The following is a 22728-nucleotide window of genomic DNA, read 5'->3' on the forward strand; positions in this document are numbered from 1 at the left end:
CAAGATGAATCTGGTAAGCAAAATCCCACTGCTTAACGGCTTTCTGGAATAAGATAATGGATAGAAACTAAAGCAGAAGTGTTGCTTGATAAATTTTTGCTAGGGGTGGGGGATACAATACCATAGTTTCCCTATTTTGTCATGTGTTTGATTGTTCTGGATGTCATTGAGAAGCCATACAACTGTTACATGTAGCTGCCGTGTATAGCCAGGGAACAACCTAGAAAGCAGCAGCATACAGTAGGTATCACCTAAAGGGGATACAACTTTTATTTCAAATATCAAGTTATAAACCACAACGGTGACTGACTGGGTAAACTGTTAATTATTTGTGTTGAACAAAGAAAAATTACTAGAGTTGTAATTAAACCAACGACCTCCACTTTAACGCGTCAGTGCTACCAACTGAGCTCTAGCCCTATGTCGGCCGTCTCTGCATTTTAACAATATCTTTATTCGGGGGTGCCAGTCAGTAGCCATTACAAGGACTCAAACCAAGAATCTATTTACTCTGGCGCTACAACTGTCAGTCGCTCAGCCAGAAAAAGCTACAAATTGACAATCCCACTCGTACGCACCTATAAAAACAATATCACGATAAATGGCCACTTAAAAATTTTAATTTTATGCTCACCCACTTCAAATTATTAACAGGTGAGAGAAGATCCCCCAGAAAGACATCCTCATGATTCAATTGACAAATTGTGGACACTGACATTCATAACTATTTGGGTTTTTTTAAATGGATATTTGTGTCTAGTCCTCAGTCCAGAACTATCACAGCGCAAGAGGAGCAAGCGAAAATGCTGACGGCGTGTGATCAAGGGCCCTCCAATAGCACCTTGCTCTGATCCAAATATTATCACAAGTCCTCTGATTTGTTATTCCATCTTGAGCAAGAGACTCTTGTTTTTTAATAACGGTGAGGCTGGTGGTGCATTGCATGTGGCCGATTCATTAATTGTATTCTACATGGACATAATGTGTGTGGGTTAAGTTTTGAAAAGTGAAGTTTGTGAATGGAAATCTAAGTTTCAAAGTGAACTTTGTAAATTTGAGGGGTTTGATAAATTCAACCTGTAACCCCTGAACAAAGAAATTGACAACATAGGTAGACCGTCAACATTAGGGCTAGATGGATTTGTTGGTAATGGGTTGCAGGTTCAAATCCTGCTACCATCAATTCTTTGATTTAACCAATAAGCTTTATGAGGTCAGTTTACATTGCATCTTGTGGTTGATTACTTTATTAGTGGGTATTTATATAATGCAATTATAACAAGATCAAAGCGCTTCACAGCAAACCTTGAAACCAAGCAGTTAGCCGAACAGTCTCTGAGTAAAATAAGACAGACCAAGATTTGTTTAAATCTAAATAGGCAAAGAGTCTCTGATTTGAGTAGGAAGTTGGCATTGGCTTTGGAAAAAGGACTTGTCACTACACCTGTGTTGTTTTATACTAACTGGAAAACGGGACACCACAGGCCTAGAGTTTCATCTCTGAGAGGGCACTGCCTTTTAATTTTTAACATGTTGAAAAGGGCACTTCCATTGGAAAATCTTAAAGTCTTTGGGAAACTTTTGAAGGGGCACCAAGGCCAAGACCAGGGCAACAGAAGCCGTGGCCTCAGTGAAATTCCATGCCTGATTCCACAATTGAAGATTTAAGCCTGTGTAATGAAATGACAGTCACTCGTAGCTACACCAGGTTGGGACTTGAACAGATTAAGCAGTAATTTTGAAAATATGCAATGGGAATACTAAATAATGACATAAAAAAGGCTGCGTCTTTCAAGCCTGTGACAGGTCTGGAAATTCCCACTGGACCACTTAGCCCGAGTCAGGTAAACATTGGGACCAGTGACCCCAAAATTAAACAAGTCCTGCAGTCTAGTGTTTTCTCCAAACACATTCCAATGATCGACTATAAAAACAAAAGATTCTTGGTTCCAAACCCAAATACTACGAAATAAAGAATGTATTGTAAGTTCTCAAAAGCAATAATTCTTGTCCTATGACAGTTCAAGGCCTGGGGTCAAATGAAGATTCTCTTGAAGTTCGAGCCCTGCTTAGCAAAATTAAGTCATGATTCCAGTCATGGTATTTTGCCTGGTACCTTTCTCTAATAAGCATAATTTGTGCTTAGCTTATTTTTGTGCTTACACAGCTCTATGAAAATGGGCCCTGCTGCATTGCAAGTTTAAACAGTGCAAGGAGTTTGAATGAAAAAGTAGATACACAGGTACCCGAGAGCTGTGAAAAAAATCACAAGCATTCTTGAGTGGGATTCGCACCCACAACCTTTGGAATTATAGAGCAGTGTCCTATCAACTAGACCACCGAGATTGCCTGGTAGCTAGAGGACGTTCGAATCCTACATTTTAGCAGCAGCGGGTACTGCACTGAATAGATGCAAATTTCCATCTGTTACATAGCCAGTATCTATGAAAAAGCCAGAACACAGGAGAAAGTGCGTAAAAATTAGTGCCTGTTATCAACTAGTATTTCTTTCATCTTTTCCCGCTTTTCCCGTCTGATTTTGATAGATTCAGTGAAGAATCCAAGATGACCATGCTCGACCCATATCAAGCCAATCTTGTGCAACGGCTTACAACACAGAGCGATCATGGAATGAGTCAACACTGATCGGATAACAATGCAACCCCAACATCTACACATGTAACCACTTACTCGCTAGAACCAGAACCAATTACAGCTCATTGTCAAAGTCGGACCCGATTACCAAAACTATCCTTGATGGGAATTACGGTTTAATGTGGCATCAGAAATAAATTTCATCAAAAGGAACTCTCAAATCGCCCGCTGACGACGCATCACCAAAAGAAGAGGGAAAAAAATTAACTTAATGTAAATTAGGGCCAGCACTATACGCACACTTTTAATATGACAGGTGCATTTTCTCTCATCTGGCCTAGTCTTACACCAAGGCATTGCCAGGGGGCGATATTATTCGTTTCTCCTTGAAAAAGTTTAAGTCATTTGGGATGACAGTGGAAGATTGAGAGGCAAACGCTAAGCCCGCCGGCAACGTCATATCCTCAATTATCAAACCTAATAGGTATCTGGTCTGTTCTTCCGAAGGTTTCCAGGGAACCCGATCAGGGCAGAGGAACAACGGAAGATCCTAGCCCCAGACGAACTTGGGACCTCCAACACTTGAGGGGGGGGGGGGGGGGAGATAATCCGAGTCAGTGACCTACGAGGGGTTTTCCTTTGTTCGGTCATGGCGCAGGGCTTTCTTTGTTCCTGTGGAACGCTGCAAAACTGGATTTCAGTCGGGGTTAGTTTTGTCCGTAACGTCGAAGAAAAAGCCAGATTTGACACTGTATCCGTCTCTAATTTGCACTGCAGCTGATGCTATCACGTACACGTTTACTGAAAGAATATTACAATAATCATCCCTAGGGTTCACTTTGAGGTAATTTACTAAAAAGCAAACCTTCAAATAAATGCAAGAGCAAACCAACGTACGTCAGAGAGACAATTCTGGGAAAAGCGTCAGGAGACAATGATACCCTTGTCTTAAAAAAGATCACCTGCCCTAATGCATAAGAATTTAATGCACAAACACACACACACACTCAGTGCAAACGTGATATTCATCAAAACAAATCCAACATTTTCATATGACATCTCGGGGGAGTGTGAATATTCAATGCTGCCGAATTGGGCAAGTAATGGTCACTATTTCTGGCAGTTGATAAGTGAATTACATGCAGCCAGGCATAGAAAAAAATCTTACCATTCTGCGCGACTGCATGATGTATTCATTTTGGAAATGTACTTGATCTGAGACAAGTTTAAAAATGAAGAGCTTACATTGTGTAAAAATGGGTATTAAAGGCAGTGGACACTATTGGTAATTACTCAAAATAATTATTGGCATTAAACCTTACTTGGTGAAGAGTAATGGGGAGAGGTTGATAGTATAAAACATTGTGAGAAACGAAGTGACGTAGTTTTGGAGAAAGAAGTAATTTTCCACGAATTTGATTTCGAGACCTCAAGTTTAGAACTTGTGGTCTCGAAATCAAGCATCTGAAAGCACACAACTTTGTGTGACAAGGGTATGTTTTTCTTTCATAGTTATCTCGTAACTCCGACGACCGATCGCGCTCAAATTTTCACAGGTTTGTTATTTTATTCATATGTTGAGATACACCAAGTGAGAAGACTGGTCTTTGACAATTACCAATAGTGTCCACTGGCTTTAAGTTAAGATAAATAAAGAAAAAAATACAGGACAATCACAGAGAATTATTCCATTGAAAACACACCTAATCAGGTGGGAACTGAAAACCAACTTCACATACATGTACATATAGTGCCCCCGATGGGACTCAAACCAGGTTCCTAGAGGTGGAACGAAGGAAAGAAACCGCTATGCCAACCAAACCACCCTAGTATTGAAGTATTTCATGAGGCATCAAGGCAATGATCAGAGCATGGAGGTGATTGCCTCTGTTGCATCAATGAAGTATCAAGCTTGGTGCATTACACTAGAGGAAAGCTGAAGAATAATTTATTTGCAATGCAATGCAAGAGCATGAAAATCCCTTTGCTGCATGCTGTACATGCAAAAGTGACAAAAACAATAACATTAAAACATTCATAAACTAAAAGACTAGATGCACCTGAGAGGTTGCATATATTATACACAGTAATAAAACAAAAACAGGCATATAAAAATGTTGCCAATCTTATGAACATACTAAGGAGCCTAGTGTCTGACAATATTTAAGGTTACAAGGGTCATACTCGACCGTTTTGTTTGCAAACATAATGCTGGTATAGAAAAGATTAAAGAGGAAGATACAATCAAAGTCACCAGTGAAACTTTCAGCTGAAAAAAAACTTTCAAAACTTTCAAGGTATCTTGAACGAAAATGTTAAATCCATCCCGGATTTTAGGCGACAGCAGGTACCAACCACAACTCTGGCCGTGGTGATTCACAAAAGAAGATTCCATGGACATTTGAATATTAAGTCAACTAAAAGATTCATGCATAAATTGTTTCTCAAATTAAAATGTTTTGGGGTGAAAAATTATTTGAACCATGTTACTTTGAAGGGAATCCCTTCTCAAAGTAGTTTACAATATCAACAGCTGCAGCCGCAAGTAAGTTTTTATGGCCTTACATTTTTTAGTATTTACCAATCTATGACCCACCTTTAATTCTCATTTCTGCAGTTTTTTGTTTGCAATCACGATCGCGTTGGCACACTGGCTCCAGGTTTGATTAGTTAGAAAAGCATAATTTTTCCAAAGATATCGTTTTACCAGTTTCAGATATTCAATCTAATCATGCATGAAAAACACTTCTCGGAGGGTACAGCCATCATTGGTTTGGGTTTTGTTTGCTTGTCTGTTTGTTTGTTGGGGAGTTTGTTTGTGTGTTTGTTTGTTTGTAAGTTTTGTTGGTTTGTTCAAAACAACTGGGTTTTCTATTGGAAGGAGTTGATTGGGTTTTGGGGTTTTTTCTTTTAGGTAAACCTCGTCCCATCCATTGCCGCTTTCATAAAGAGGCCATAGACAAAACTGAAAATCACATCAAAGAATCTCATATGTTGTCAGAGATTTTACACACTTTCGTCGCATCTAGACCATAGAGCAAGGTCTAAACCAAGAGGCTATTAAGGTCATCAAACTGGGGGCTATGGCCACAGCTGGATCGTATCATAATCATCATGCATCAAATTAAATACATCCCTAGCCTTAGCAATAAGCCATTTGTGAGTTAGATTTGAATAATGTCTGGAATAATGACTCGCTAAGTTCTGATGCATCGCTTAGATTTGAATTCCTCTGACTAACGAGACAGTTGCTATTCCATGTGATTAGGGGCAACCTTTTGCGTAGTTACGTAAGAGACGGTGAACACCCATACACAATTCTGAATGGATGTGTATGGCACAATGGTACCAGGGTTTGCTCATCCTGGAGGTTGCTATACAAAAGCTTGCCCCTTATCACATGGCGTAGCAACTGTCTCGATAGTCTGAGGAATTCAAATGTAAAGGGTGCATTGTAACTAAGTAAGTCTTTGTACCAGACATTATTCAAACTTAACTAGCAAATGGCTTATTAGTCAAAGCCCTAGCTATGGCTACATCTGTAGCCATAGCCATAGCCATCAATTCAGCTCCAGTCTTATCTAAACTGTTTCAGAAGGCTTTTCAATCTTGCAACAGTAATTTAGCAATTGTAAGACACAACCAATAACTCCTTGTGTAACCAAGTCCTGCTCTGCAATTTGTTTTTCATCCTTCTTAAAGCGGCACTGGCTATGTCTTAGATCAATGTCGTGTACAGAGAATGCAAGCTACACCGTAAGATGATACTTTTCTAAGCATGCCAGGGAGAGACAATGTTTACATTTGGCTTCTATTTTTAAAGATGAGTAAACGCAAAGAGACCCGATTGTGATTCCAACTGAAGATGTACATTGATCAACGTTTTACCGATTATAAAAATAAAGCCATGCAAGTTTGTTTTTGTACTGTTATTGCTTTGCGGCTGATGAAAGGAAATACATTTCAGGATGGGATTTAACCAGTTCACTTCAAGGGAAATCTATTATACATGTACATGTACAATATTAAACAGTTCACTTTGGTGGAAGACACAAACACATCTTTCTTGCTCAGTGACATACAGTATCAGCCAGGATTTTATAAAGATTGACTATTATGTTATCATGCGGCTTTTCATCTCCCTTGTGGGATGCTGTCAATTCGACTAGGCGTGGGTCGATGATCGGTCGTTACAGAACAGCCAATGGTCTGATTGAGCTTCAGATGACCATAAACAAAATATGAGCTGTCAAAATCTGCAAATGTCAGTGTCATTGACAAAACAAATTATTAATAGATGAAAGATGAAAAATAAAAGTTGCTTGTCGACTGTTAAATAAATTCTGTGAACTGGCTGAATCAATGAAACACAATCATACTCTGCACTGGAGTCATTTTGTAAAAAATCCGCTCAATAAAAATCTGACTTATGGCTTAAATAATAGGATAGTAATCATTCATATTTCTGAAGTGCATAATCTGCCTATAAAGATGCCCAAGGCACTCTATAGAATAAAGATGTAAACAAGCGGCAAATAAAGCCATTCTAAAAATTTGAAATAACAGTAAGACCCAATAAATATTTTAACAAAAACTATCCATAAACAGACAGAGCCTAAAAAGCTAAACAGTAACCCATCTCCTTAAAAAAACACAAAACTCTGAAGAAGTCCTAAAAGGAAACGTATAAATTTTTCGCCCTACTTTTTTTACAAAGTAATTGTACAGGTATGATTATACTGAGACACAGAGTAATTGCATTCTCACTTCAATGTGATGGCACATTCATACAATGTACATAAAACATTCATTGTAATCCTCGATTATCATAAAGTGAGAGAATGTATGCCTTTCAATCATTCATAGTTGGGGGGTTTTCAGCACATTAGAACAACAATAGACATAGCAGTTTGTGCACAGAGCTGAGACCGACCACAACCATGATATCTTTATATGTCACTAAGAGCTTCTGAATGCCACTTCATCCATTATGAATAGAATTGCAAAGTGCAGCTTTTTGTGTTCTGCAATTTGGAGATTCACAAATTATGGTCAGTGAGTCGTACCATTTGACCAAATTGTGCAGTGAGTAGGGTTGGCATTACAATCAAGTAGATTAAATTAACATGTACATTACAAGTACTACGTACGATGTCTGTGTACATGAAGGACTTTGTTTTTGTTTGGTTTTGAGGGTTTTTTTTCATGGGGGATATACCTTTTTGTTAATCAGAGGCTTGTAACTCAAAAGTTTTACTGAACCAGAATTTTCTTTGCAAGACCAAGATAAAAATGAGAAAAATTTGAAAAGGCTCTGAAAAGGCTAGCAGGGTGACACGACACTTCACATTAAAAATTGAATGCTCTTCAACACAGCATCAAAATGTCTGTTAGCAGAAGACGTCACAATCAGTCAGTGCAGATTGGCATGGGCTTTAAAATGTATCAAAGGAACAAAAACTGTCCTTGATAATATAGGGCTTCCATACATGAACCTTAATCAAAATATTTACTTGTAATTACTTTGTTATGACTTAGGATTGCGTTGAGATTTTGTTTGGGTTAAGTGGTGAACCTCATGGTTCTGGGCTGGATGACTTTTCACACATGTGTTTTATTTATATTGTGTACATTTTAAATGCGTATTTTACCCTTGCTTATGAAATCATTTCAGCTGGGTAAGTTACAGGCCTATTTAGTTTGCAAGTATTTTGTACTAAAAATCTCAGTTGAAGAAGAGCCAAAATGCATCCCCCTTTTCTAAACAACAGTGATAACAACAAGTAAACTGCTTTTTGGTTGAATTTCTGTGTTTTCTTCGTCTGCACTGTTTCTATTTGTGCCTTTAGGAACTCCAGCTTTTAAACTTTTGTCAGTAAACACAGGACACATTTGTCATACCTTCTTTAAAAAAACTGTCATAACTTGGCAGCGACTTCTGTCCAAAACATTAGCACTGCCATCCCATCAATTAATGTAAGTCCCCCACATATAATTCTGTGGGACATGTTCACCTTATGTGAAATGGCTTTTTTGGAGGTGGTGAGATTAATAAATGGCAACAGAAATTACAACCGAGGGGCAGCCCAAAAAGACCTTGTAAAAAACGGTTGGCCCTTCAAGGGGAAATACTTCCCATTTAATGACAATTATTTGTATTTCACGGATGCTGGGAGTCGGAAATTCTGGATTAATCCCTTGAAGTGGTGAAAGATGTTATTATTTCTTTTTTAGGCCTAACAGGAAGGAAAAGCTTGCAGGATATTTGTACACAAAAAAAAGGTTACTCAAAGAGAAATTCTGCTGCTTCTATACTACCAGTGGATCCCGTCGCAGTTTAAGCCAACGGCTATAGCAACAGTCAATTCAGGTCAGTTTGAACAAAGCCAACAATGGCTGACACAGTTTCAAAATTTCCAACAAACATGAACCAAAACACAAGTGAAGATGACATTGCATGTACAGTTGTAAATGCATACGCAGCGCTTAAAACCCCCCCAAAAAATAAAACTTTCATATTAAATACCAAAGGTCAAAGGCTGATTTCATTTGATGACCATTTGAATCAGGACCTGCGCAAGTACCTGACGTTTCAAAGCTTGCTGTTCATTTCAGGAACAGGCCTGGATTAATTTTGGCATCTTGCCAGCCTTTCACACACCCCGCCCCCTCAAGTCCCACATCAGCCCATAAAACTCAGGACAGAATACGGTAGGGGGACCTATACGGTGGATTTGAGTTTTCAGTCCGTAAATGATTACAATACCAGGGTGTTCATACTCTGGGTTTTCCTCCCTCTTACAAAACTGAAATTATTTCATCATCTTCTCGACATCTTTAGACAGGCTACATCTTCAGGCCTATTTTAGGTTAAAGTGCCAGTCACTTATCGAGGATCCCTTAGTTCCATTACTTGGGAGAAGATTTAATTTGTTAAAAAGGGGTGTCTCAATCGCTCCCACGAAATACCGTCACATAAAATTTAAAAAAGTCAAAACAAGATTTTTTCAAATTAAAACTGAAAGGCAGTACATCAAAAAGGTACCTGCACCGAATCCCCCCCCCCCAGCTAAAATCATACTTTAATAAATAAACAGTACACGTATGTTGCTAATGTGCCTATCAGCATTTGAAGATGACAGATCTGTCCATGCATGCACATGTACTGTACCTGCAGCAACAGTATGAAGTTTGTTCTTAAGAGCAGCTTGACTTAGTGGCAAGTACGTACAGAATGGTACACAACAAGTTCATTTGTGTAAACTGTGCAAGTCTTGCACGTATTCAACGTTCTCTCATTTTGTTTCAATTTTTTAATACAAACAAATTTAACACCAATCGAAATAGACGAAGAAGAAGAATTATTTGTTGTTGTTTTAATAAATTGCTGTGAATATTTTCAATTTGTTAATTTTATATTTACTTAAAAATTATATTATATTTAAAAAAAATTAGTCTTTGTTCGAGATTGTTTTCTCGAGTTTGATATGCGCTACAGTCTGTAGTGTGTTCAAGCTCTATGCCTCTAGACACTGTACATATAGGCCTACAAATGTACCTGTGGTGTGTTTCTGTACACTTGTTCCTTCTGCTTGGATAAACGCAACATTTTGATATAAAATTATAACCGCCTCGTCAGTCACACCACCACAGACAGTGTGTGTATGTAGTACCTGATGAATAACGGCCCTGGCCTTATCCAATCCAAATATCAGCCCTTTCATCGCCTCGCCCCAGGGCAGTTATCATTCAACACTTGACTGATTAGAATCTTACACACTGTATACTGGCCTCTATGCATAGATGTCACACATCATAGACGGCCATGAGGGCCAATCTCTCTATTCTTTCATCCATCCATCCAGAGAGCGAGCCAGTCAGCAAGCCAACTTATCCCTTCACATCAAAGACACCTTGATAAGATACTGGATTAGATAGGGGTGATTTTTACACAAACAACTTTGTTATGATTAATAGCCCCGTCTGGTATCCGATAAGGTAATAGGTAATTAGAAAGCTACAACACATGTACAGTCAGTAATGTCGTTTTAATTAGAAATTTTGATTGGATTACTATTCAGAATAATGAAGTATTATTGGATTAGTTTTATGCACCTAATCCAATAACACTTAATTATTCTGAATAATAATCTAAGCAATCAAACAAAATGATGAAAAAATAGTTGTTAAATGGTTATTTCATTGTATTATTTTATTTATTCGCATTAGATTTTCAGTTAGTACTATTACAATCATCAGCGATTAATTTCAGTTGATTTAAGAATTTTGACTTGCACCCATAGCAATTTTATTTTGATTTTTTTTTTACATCCCTTACCGTGTTGTGTGTAAATTTATTCTTATTGTTTATTTGTCCATTATCAATCAGTACACATAAAGTGAAAAGGCGGAGTGAACAAATAAATAATACATCAAATCAAAACAAACAATAGTTGCACCAAGTTTTTGTTAAAGGTACATGTAGGACTCTTTGATATAATCTAACAATCTTTTTGATGTCCAAGATCAATATTCATTGTCTAGATGAACAAACCCTTACTCCCCCAAATGGCCCACTTCTCCATGACAACCTCAATCTTCCTTTCTATTGTCATCAATACCAAAATGTCAAGACTACTATTTATAGCAAGCCTGGCTGAAAATCATTGTTTGTTTGCTTTTGCCTGCAGTCCTCGAGATCCTCCACAATCAAAGACAACTTCCGGAAGAGGATTTTTAAAAGCAAGTTACGGAAAAAACATAGTTCCAGGTCCTTGCCCTGGTCTTTGCCCTGTTCTAATTTCCCAACGGGAGTCTACTTTATGATGAAAACAAAACAGTAATGGCCTCGCTCCTTCGAGAGCAAAATTTCAGCCCAGATCAGTACAATAGACAAGCTGTGTATTAATATCATAAGTAACTGCAAGCAGCCTGCCAGCAATTTGATTTGTGTGGCACCAAAACCAACCTAGATGTCGGTAAAAAAAAAAAAAAAAATCATGGAGATCTTGCATAATTTTTGGGTTGTAAAAAACACATCAGTAAAAATGGGTAAGAACGTTCCAGAGATTTTACAAATCTTAGCAGAAATGGGACGTTATCTGTATTTATTTCCAGCAGAGAGACCACTGCCAAAGATTATAAAATAATCTGTGTCATATCAAATGCAAGACAACAGTCAAATGTAAACCATTCACAATTCATAATTCACATCCACCTCAAAATGGAAGGAAAATGAAAAGAGAAATTTGTAAAGGGACACATTATTGGGTTTTAAGAAGGCAACATGTTAAGTAAGTCTCATCCTGAGGGCTCAGTTATAAATAAGGAAAAATCCACAAGACTGTTGGGCTGGACCAGAAAGTGTTTTAGAAGACCAGGGCTCGATTTTCTGAGATTTTATCACACTTTGCTTAGCCAATTAAGATTGATACACAGATCAATCTTAGCTCTTTGTGACACCACAGGCTACAGTGCTCGATTTCACAAAGCACTAAGATTTATCTGAAGTTGAGTTTCCAATTTCACCATAGTGATTTGTATTTTGACGTAAAACTTTGCTTAGCAATTAAGATTGATTTGCTACACTGTTTATTAGCTTACCTGTTATTTGTATCCTGACATCACACTTTCCTGATACACAGTTAAGATCAATCTTAGCTCTTTGGACATCGAGCCCAGAATCAATAATGAAAAAATTAAATTCTGCAAAATTCAACAACAAAACTGTTATTTGAACAGTGAACAAACAGTAAGTGAGGATTTATCTCATTTTGGTTTATGGGCATACTTTGATACTCAACAAACCACCTGCGAATATTTTACAGACTCAAAATTAATAGTCCCTTTTCGATTTTGAACAGTTTGTTTTTTCGTTCAAGATACTACGCAGTGAGGTATTATTATCAATTGGAAAACACACAAGACAGCTGGACTTGTCCAATCCTGAGTTAACTGGCCCAGTGCTAAAATCCATCCCAGGGATAACTTTTTCGCAGGAAGTTTATACTTCCCAAGATTTTCCCAGGCTAAGCAAAGGCTCAAATGTGACAATGTCAACCAAATTTTCCTGGACATTTCCTAGGATATTATTTTTCTCATGTGAAAGGGGCTACAGTTAGCTTCCAATTTAAAACTGATCACTGTTTTTACGATAACTAGACCTAGATCACCTTTAAGTTTTCAGCATAGCACGGCATACAAAAATCACATAATACAAAAACAGTCCTTCACCTATTTTGAGTTCTATGAAGCCCTTTTTAAAGGAACAAGTTGTCTTGGATCGATCGAGTTGGTCTTTTAAAAGCACCTGAAGCCGCTTGTTATAGTGCAAATGGTTAAAAAGATGATTTAAAAGTAGATGGAATGATCCATACAAACATGCCTCGAAATTGCACGGTATTTCCTCTTACGTCACGAAGAAACCCGGTTGGCCATTTTGTGGAGTCAAAATTTTGACTCCATAAAATGACCGACCGTATTAGCTTGGATCATTATATTCTACTTTTAAAATATCTTTCTAACCAATGCATTTCATAACAAATGGTTTTAAAAGCTTTTCAAAGACCAAATCACCCGATCCAAGGCAACGTGTTCCTTTAAAATAGTCTATAATATCCCTTGAGGAAGATCAATGTATTTCATTCTCTGATTGTCCAAGACTCCTACTGTATGTAGCTGCAGGTCCTTTAGTCTAAGCAATCCTCAACAATCAATGAAGACCGTTGAACTTCAGCAACCCGGGCCCTTCCGACAGCTACCCGCCACCCCCTTCTCAATTCTCGTCTTTAATTGGCTAATGTGATAAACTCAAATCATGTTCAGCAGAGCACCATCCTACAAGGGAGCCCTTGATTATCGTCGTGTCTGAAATGCCCAACGCCTCCTGATCTTGGAAATCAATGGGGTAGCACACACACTAGCTTGCAACGGGAGAGCCAAGTGATAGCTTAATCATAAACAAGAATCAGACTCCTTACAGGACAAATCCTGCGGCAGCTGGCGAGACTTGGAGGGGTAATTTCAAACGACGACGGCGACAGGAATCAGTGCCCGGGAAGCTCACTCATTAGGATTCTGCTCATGGGCCATGCCGTCGGAGCACTCCAGATTTGGCACGTTCTAGCAGGTCTGATCTTTGTTTGTTTGTCGGGGACAGCGTTTCCACAGATGCTTCTTCGCAAACACGAACATGGAAATAAGAAATGTCTGCATTCCTTTTCTGACACGGATCCCGAAGGAATCGTAGCTTTATTCATATTTGTGTTGGAGGGGCACCGTTTCCCGCACAAGTGTCATGGTTCAATCCGGTACGTGCTAGCGCTATTGTTCGTTCAACCAGTGCACTTTTCTTTAACATTTTTGCAGTCACACTAGGGAGTAAATTTGAGCACCTCAAGTAACGAAGCCAGCAATTCTTCATATAAATTTAAAGTGATCAGCAAGACCAACTGTCTTCACATGGAAAACTTCCTTGCCTTTTAAACTTAGATGATGAATTACTTTCAATGCAAAATTCATTGCACATCTTAGTAGATTCACGTGCAGTGTATACATGTGTATTTTGTTCTTTTAATTTCTCACACAACCCTTTCCCTCCTCCATCCCATTTATTTTCTGCCTGCTAATCTTCAGAGCTCCTAAAGCTCCCACAGCAAGATCAATGTGACAAGAGGGGGCACAATCACAAATTATGTCAACAAATTACCACAGCTAGGAGTTTTCTACCGCTCCATCCAGACTCTTCCTTCATCACGAAAATGATCCCCCCTAAATCCAAATCACAATAAATATTTTCCCCCTTCATCAGCTAGTAGGTAGCCATTGAGCTTTACTGTCAGTAGTGTGCACTGCATGCTGCACAAGACGCCCTGGGCAATTTGGTCACTTGCTCTGTTGTTACGACCACTGAATGATCTTTTCACCCAGTGGATTAAGGTGTCCTTCCTTCATAGGTGAACCTCAAAGGATCCACCCACAAAATGTCAGCAAAAATTTAATCTGCTACACAGAAAACGAAATACCAAAATCACACATTATCACCATTTACTGGTATGTGTCACAGCAACTGCTTATACATGTAGAGCAGCTCCATGAAGTTTGGTCTGCAAACCTTGACCCCTGACCTGACACTCGTGAAGGAAGAGTGTGGACCTCTGCTCTGCAACCAAACATCAAATTGTAACATTGCCATAAAGTTACCTCCTCTTTGCACATTAAAATCACATTTTCAGCCGATAATTTTCTACACAAGGTTAATTGTCATGATAATAAAAATAAAAATTAAATGTTGTACCCATAATACACATTTGAATTTGTTAATCATTAATTTAAAGTACAAGGGGTACAAAAGGTAGACACACATTTTGAAGCTTATTGAATAATAATCAATGCACAAACTTGCACACATGTACATGTTCAAGAAAGAATTTTTAAATCATTACTGCTAGTAAACTTTCAAATTTTCATTCTGACAATCTGCTACATCCCCGATAAGGAGCGCTACGATCTGGCTGAACATTTACTGTCATCTAAGATTAAGTCAATCCAAAGACTGAGTAATATTTCCCCCACGAATGTGAACTCTAATCACCTGCGAGTGAAGCACAACACGCCTTGTGACAAGCCATCAATTTCCGATTGAGAAAGTCTCTGTAATATTTTTTTCATTATTTTTGTTATGGGTTCCTTCATCAATATCTGAATACTTGATTAAGACTTCAGCGAAGACTTTAATCACATATTCACCTAAAATGTCAGGAAGTTTTATAACTTCTGATTCTAAGATGACAGATAATTAGCGAGAGAATCACCACCAGGCTTTTAGATAAATGTTCCTCATTTTGCAAATTGCTGCCCACTATTTCCGCTCACATTACCGCTCACAACAAAACAATATGCACGCGTGAGCGTGCACTTCAAGTAAGACATAATTAGATTGGCTGTTTTCTTTTCAAATGTCAAGGAATGTCACTGACTACTAATTCATTCTTGGGGTGAAAACAACATGATGATTTTCAGCAAATTGACAAGATTCACGATGTGGTGAATGAACTTTGAATTTGAACTCTGAATTTTACACCCTCTCTCTGCCGAATCACAATATGGAGCGAAAAACCTACTATATCAAAAAGAGACCCTACATGTGTATACACAAGTATTTCACAATTTAAGAACTCAAAAAGATGATTGGCAACTTTCAGAGGTTCTTTAAACTTTTTTTTCTTTCAAAATGACATTTTACGCAATTTGACATTTATACATTATTGTACAATGATGAGTGGTTTTTTTTTTTTTTCCCTCAAGATTTTTTCGTTTTTTAATTTCAGAGTTTCGACTTCTCCTTGCAGGAGTTATCAGAAAACAGACAAGTCTTGTCCTTGTCTGTCACTAAAGTCTCAACCCATCCACTTATAGCTTACGGCTTACGGGAATGTCAAAGTGCTGTTAACTTGGAACGCACGCAAATTTGAGAAGCTCAGTAAAATTACATCAGTATCATTTTGGAATAACAAATTGATCAAATCTGCTCTGACCGTCACTTTAAATGTCAGAAAGTTTCCTGAATGATGGGTGAGTGGAGAGTCACTACAGGTTGATGACTTTCACTAAGTGACGATTGCAATCAAAATGCCGTAACTCTCTCTCTTGGCCCCGTCTTAGAGCTGGACAAAGCTTCGGTTGTTAAGCCCTGCCTCGCTGTGCAAGGGTAGCCGAACAATTACAGAAAATTTGAGAGCAATAATACCTTAGAGCAATAGGAAGGTGCTACGTCATTGGATCAGTATGTACTTGAGAACCATTTATAAACACCTGTACACTCTGACATAAAGTGGTGGAGCAGGATAACGAGCACTACAAGAACCAACAGTTATCGATCTTGAACATGAATCATTTAAAGGGATGGTCCATCATTTGCTTTGGAAGAGTTATTTTCATAAACATTAATAATACATGTAGCATCAGTATCCATCGATGTTGACATTCATGGCACATTAAAATTACATGGGTGTGTTACCACCACAGTCACAAGGCCTTTAATTTTATTCCTTAACCATCTAAGCTCCCGGGAGAATGTGCAGCCTGTATAATGCCAAGTAGGTCAAAGCACATCAAACTAAATCAAGTTCAAGAACCATCCCCAACCATAACAGGCACCCTCATTCACCCCTAGGTGAACAGTATTCAGTTGTACATGTAAGCATAGGCGTATTGCTTAAGGACACAAGTGTCATGACTGGGTTTTGAACCAACACATTGACAACTGAACCACAAGAGTTTGTTAAATCTTTAGCCTGTACAAGACTACAAGTACAGGTTTACAGATAAAATAATACTAAAACAAACTTTCGACAATTTCTTAATAAAAGGGTGCCAACTGCCAACAAATAAACCTTGGAGTAATACAGAAATGTTTGTAATGGCTTAATATTGGGTGTTTACAAAGAACAATGCTTGCTTGTTATTATGGTTTATTTTATGATGATTTTCATATATTATGAAGTGCGTTGTCTGACAGTTTAAAAAAATAGGCTAAAAGAGACATTTCAAAGAATTCGTTTTCATGAAAATTGTCAGTATTCCAGACATTTAAGCATTTCCCATGAGGCGTCTGATTATCATAAACTATTATAAATGACTGATTTAATTTTGGAAGACATAAAATGCCAATCGTACATTACACAGTACTGACATTACAAGACATTCTACACAAAGTTATCGTCTCTAATTATGTTATGACCCGCACGTGAGACTAATTTTATCTCTTTTTAATGAGTACTCAGTAAACAATCTAGAGAGGTGCCCACAATATGAAGACAGAACAGATTCTGATAAATAGCAGACCTCAGTAGTTATATATAGAAAGAACACTATAATAATCATCAATAATATAACATCCCTGTAGTTTAGCGTCTCCGCTAGAAATAGTCAGTCTGCAACAACAGATCAGGACAAAATGTTTATTCACACACCCACACATCAGAATGGGTGCACTCATTATGAAATCACATTTTCATTATTGTAGAAAATGTTGTTTACTTCCTTCAGCTTGGTCAATCATTGATGTAATATTAATAGATCAAGTACGAAACATTATCAAGAAAACAGGGCTGTCATTACCGGGGGCAAAAAAAACATCTTTCAGAAACTTTCTGTTTCTTGAGAAAGGACTAAAATTTAGATGGTATCTTGTCCAAAATTAAGACAAATTAATTGTAAATGACACCAAGTACAACTACAAAAAGTCCACACTGGATAAGGAAATAATACTCTCTTTTTTAATATTCATGCTTATTCCATGATATTAATTCCCACAACAACATAGGACCCCTTTATTTTGGGTCCTTTCTCTAGAAAACCAAACCATGAAACGCCGAAACTTAATGTCCCGTATCACTTTCTCACTCATCGAGTCATGATGGTCCAAAGTTTAAAAAAACTTCAGTACAAAATATACCACTGAAACTGGAGTAACCGAACAAAATAACAATCTAATTTATTATTATGTTTTGTTTTGTTTGGTCATAAAAAGAGTGAAAAGTGTGAAGTTCAGCTATAGCTTCTTACAAACAAGTATAAACACCAAACTTGACAAAACAATAAATTGACATAGCATAATGCGACAGCATAGCAGCGAGAGTAAACGCATCGCTCACCCAGCAACAAGTACGAACAGAGACACCGAGTTTCGTGTGAAAACACCTACCTGCCAAAACACCGGAAGTACCCAGCATCAACTGCAACACGGCCGCTACCACCACTACGGACGAGTACACGCTGCTCCCGTCGTAGCGTCTCTCACCACGTCGAGAACCCATTTTTATCTCAGTAAGGGCCTTGGGTGAAGAAGAAGCCATAGCCTAAAGAATCTACCCATGACAGTAAATTCACTGAAGATTTGGCTGACTGAGTGAGAGGATGAATGTCAACATGTGCAGTATCCACACGGCGCTGACAATGATGTGTACATCGAGTAGTAAAAGTTTACAATCATTATGCCATGCGATGGATGCATGCATGCCACACACATGCGTTGCGCGCAGTGCGTGTTGTTCGTGGTGCAAAGCAGTAATGGGTAACTTGTAGGTGATGTCAGAACAACGCCTGTTGTTTGTTTTGGTTTTGTGCGATCCAAATGTGAAAATCATGAGTGAACTCACTTCGATTTTCCCAGGCGCATAGATAACGGTAAAGGAAGTGAGACATAAATCAGTAAACTTGCATGTTGGCTATTGAGGAGCTTCTGATCCTTAACTTTTTTTTCTTTTTTTTTCAACTAGACTCCCAATCTGATGTTCAAAATGTTGTAAAAACCTATTAGAAGATTGTGTAAGTAATCTCGAGAAAATGATTAGATATTACTTTTAATAGTTCTTGAATGATACAAATCTTATATTTTTACAAGACGCCTTTAAACAAAATCATCAACTATCTGTGCATTAGTGCACTCAAAAGTTTTAGAGAAAATCTGGCAAAGAGAAAAACGCCCTCTGTTGTTAAAAAATCAGGATGTGTGATGGACCGTGTAGTCTTTTTTTTTTTCTTTTCCAGGCGAATGATTATTTTGTTTCTAAGACAAACAAAAGTCTTAATTCCAAAGCGACGGCATGATATTTTATAAAACTTTGGCAACAAGGTATACATAATGTTATATATAAATTTCAATATGTTGAAGCAAAAAGTAAGAGTCATTAGGATTATACTTTTGCTGCTACGATAGAATCATCGAGAATCAAGCACCGGCCCATGGCTTTTTGGGGGAAAAAAAGAGAAGACTAAACATAACTATACCTGCATTTAATGACAATATCTGCATTTAATGACAATATTTTAAATCTAGGTTTTTAGATGTCAAAATTATGATTATTTCCCTATTGTCATCATGGTATCGATCTCAATCGCCAACTACACCGATATTCGCATGAAGCGTCTCAATCTTGTGATGAGCTTGTGGCGTCAGAGGGTCGTGATGTTGATCTCGATCTAAACCATGACATGAGATCGTTTTCGTCAGTCATTCCCTACGTCATTAGTGCAAATAATTCCAAAGCGACGGCATGATATCTAATAAAACTTTGGCAACAAGATATAAATAATGTTTTATATAAATTTCAATATGTTCAAATAATTTTGCTGCTACGATAGAATCAAGGACCGGCCCCTAGCTTTTTTTTTTTTTTTTTTTTTGGGGGGGGAAGTAGACTAAACATAATTATCCAACATAGATCTACCTATCTGCATTTAATGACAATGTATTTTAAATCTAGGTTTTTAGATGTCAAAATTATGATTATTTCCCTATTGTCATCATGGTATCGATCTCAATCGCCAACTACACCGATATTCGCATGAAGCGTCTCAATCTTGTGATGAGCTTGTGGCGTCAGAGGGTCGTGATGTTGATCTCGATCTAAACCATGACATGAGATCGTTTTCGTCAGTCATTCCCTACGTCATTAGTGCAAATAATTCCAAAGCGACGGCATGAATAAAACTTTGGCAACAAGTTATAAATAATGTTTTATATAAATTTCAATATGTTCAAATACTTTTGCTGCTACGATAGAATCAAGCACCGGCCCATAGCTTTTTGGGAAAAAAGAGAAGACTAAACATAGTTATCCGACATAGATCTACCTATCTGCATTTAATGATAATTTTTAAATCTAGTTTTTTAGATATCAAAATTATGATTATTTCCCTATCATGGTATCGATCTCAATCGCCAACTACACCGATATTCGCATGAAACGTCTCAATCTTGTGATGAGCTTGTGGCGTCAGAGGGTCGTGATGTTGATCTTGATCTAAACCATGACATGATTTTGTGTTCGTCAGTCATTCCCTACGTCATTAGTGCAAACTAAATGATGTCCTCTTGTCGTAAGATGCGTGTCGAACCACCCATTCATGATCTGTTCCCAGTTTAGATATTTCGGTCGCTTCTGGATACTCGTATCTCTCGACCTTTATCCGAACCGCGGACACAGATGCATGCAACAGTCGTCGTCTCGTCAGTATGTCCTCTACAGTTCTAACAAAAGGTACTCTTGGAACAGGTCTACTCTTGGAAGAGGGGAAACCAGTGCTTCTTTCTTTCACCAAAGAGTTCATCTTTTATAAATATGTCCCCACCCCCTCCCTCTCTTCTTTCTTTCCACTTGGCAAGGCCTTATAGGCCTACTTCTTAGGGAATAATTATGTTGTGTTTTCACCTACAGCCCCGAGAATTAGAAAGACTCTGTGATCTAAACAGGTCTAAAGCCAGGGCAGTATAAAAGACACTGGACCATGTTGGTAATTGTCAACACTTGGTGTATCTCAACATTTATGCATAATAAACCTGTTAAAAAATTTGAGCTCAATATTGGTCGTCAAAGTTGCGAGATATAATGAAAGAAAAAAATACACAAAGTTGTGTGCTTTCAGGTGCTTGATTTCGAGACCTTTTTTAATTTTTTTTATATTTCTTTTTATATAAGGAGCAAATGTGAACAATAGCCCAGCAGACATTGACATGGTCAATGAACAGAATGAAATTTGGATCAGACTGAATGATCTTAAAAGAAGAACTCTGATGGGATAATCAAATGGTTCACTGCAGCTCAGATTTACCAGAAAAGAATAACAGAAAACAAAGAAATATGGTACCAAGGAAACACTGAATTATGTAAGAAGGAGACCTCAAAATCTAATTTTGAAATCTAATTTTGAGGTCTCGAAATCAAATTCGTGGAATATTACTCCTTTCTTGAAAACTATTCAGAGGGAGCCGTTTCTCACAATGTTTTAAAGTACCATCAACCGCTCCCCATACTCGTTACCAAGTAAGGTTTTATGCTAATAATTATTTTGGTTAATTACCAATAGTGTTCACTGCATGCCTACTTTTGGCATTTATACCATAATTCCCTTTGGTTGGTCAGCAGTTTACAAAAGGTATTGAAATTTGTGTTGAGATCCTCTAATCTGTCTACTGTTTATGTTTAGTTAGGCCTGTCAAATTTCAAAATGTATAATAGTTATTATAGTTTGTCGATATTTTTTAAAACTAGACTATAGGACTAGCGAGATTATATAACAGAGTACCACAACAACGAAACGTGTCTAGACACTAGACAACAACTAGCAGGAGAGGGGTATAGGCTATAATTAATTAGTGATCCTGACTGGCATATAATGGGATGATCTTCAAAGATGTAAACACTTCAACTTGAACCCTTGGAAATTATCATTCCGTCAGTGAGGTGAGTTATTTTGTTGTACAAGGCTGTGAGACGATTTAAAAAGGCATGACACGTCGACATAGCACCGGGAGGAATGTCTGAACATTCGGGTGAAACCATATCCGAGCTGTCGCTATAAAAACGCTCATATTATATACACATGTTTTTTAACCGCTTTGTGCTACCACCATCTTGTTTGCTAAAACTTATAAAAGACATTGTGCTGAACAACTTTGCATTTAGCGTACACGTAATGTCCAAATTAACGGTGCTTTATTACTTGGCGACTTAATTATTGTTGTTGACAAATGCCGTTTTAAATGTAGGCTAAAGTGGGAAGCATAATGTTTTTTAAAGAACACATGGAAATGCTTTAGGCCCATGTTCTAACCATGAACAACGTTCAAATCTTGTTACTAACAAGTTCAACAATACGACTTGACACAAAACTTGTCATCTACTGTTCGTAACCTCTTGAAAAAGACACAAGTTGAATTGATAACTAATTCTAGTTCTTACCTTTATTTGGGTGAACATTGGTCAAACTGTTTCGACAAACTGGACGAAAAGAACAATGTGTAGGCCTATGTGTAAACGGGTAACAAAAGTTTCAAGAGAAGTTTTGTTCTGCTCAAATTGAAGACAATGGCGTCGGCAACACGAAATATTACAAAAGTGCAGGCCTTGGTGAAGCTGAAGCTGTTTACAAAACTTTGTTTACGTATTGCTCCGCTCTTCAAGTCGGCTCGTTTTATAAGTTAGAACGACGAAATTTAACCTAAATGTCGGAGAAAAAGTTGTTATTTTAAGTTATAAAAAAAAATTCAAACGCTCTACTTAATTATTTACCTACTGAACATGTTTCATGTGATAAATGAAAAGATACTTTGAGGACTATTTTGTTTTA

The 22728-nt window shown here is 37.7% G+C and overlaps 1 protein-coding gene across 1 annotated transcript in view; it reads right to left on the bottom strand.

Moving 5' to 3' along the window:
• LOC139941442 (chondroitin sulfate proteoglycan 4-like) overlaps nt 1-18548 on the bottom strand; it is a 73326-nt gene extending 54778 nt beyond the window's left edge. Inside the window, exon 1 of the mRNA XM_071937935.1 lies at nt 18302-18548. Within this exon, the coding sequence (XP_071794036.1) occupies nt 18302-18452 (151 nt within the window). The 5' untranslated portion in view covers nt 18453-18548. The remainder of the gene's footprint in view (nt 1-18301) is intronic.
• Nucleotides 18549-22728: the final 4180 nt, after the last annotated feature.

The sequence above is a fragment of the Asterias amurensis genome, chromosome 9 (genome assembly GCF_032118995.1).
Source record: "Asterias amurensis chromosome 9, ASM3211899v1".
Taxonomy (NCBI): Eukaryota; Metazoa; Echinodermata; class Asteroidea; order Forcipulatida; family Asteriidae; genus Asterias; species Asterias amurensis.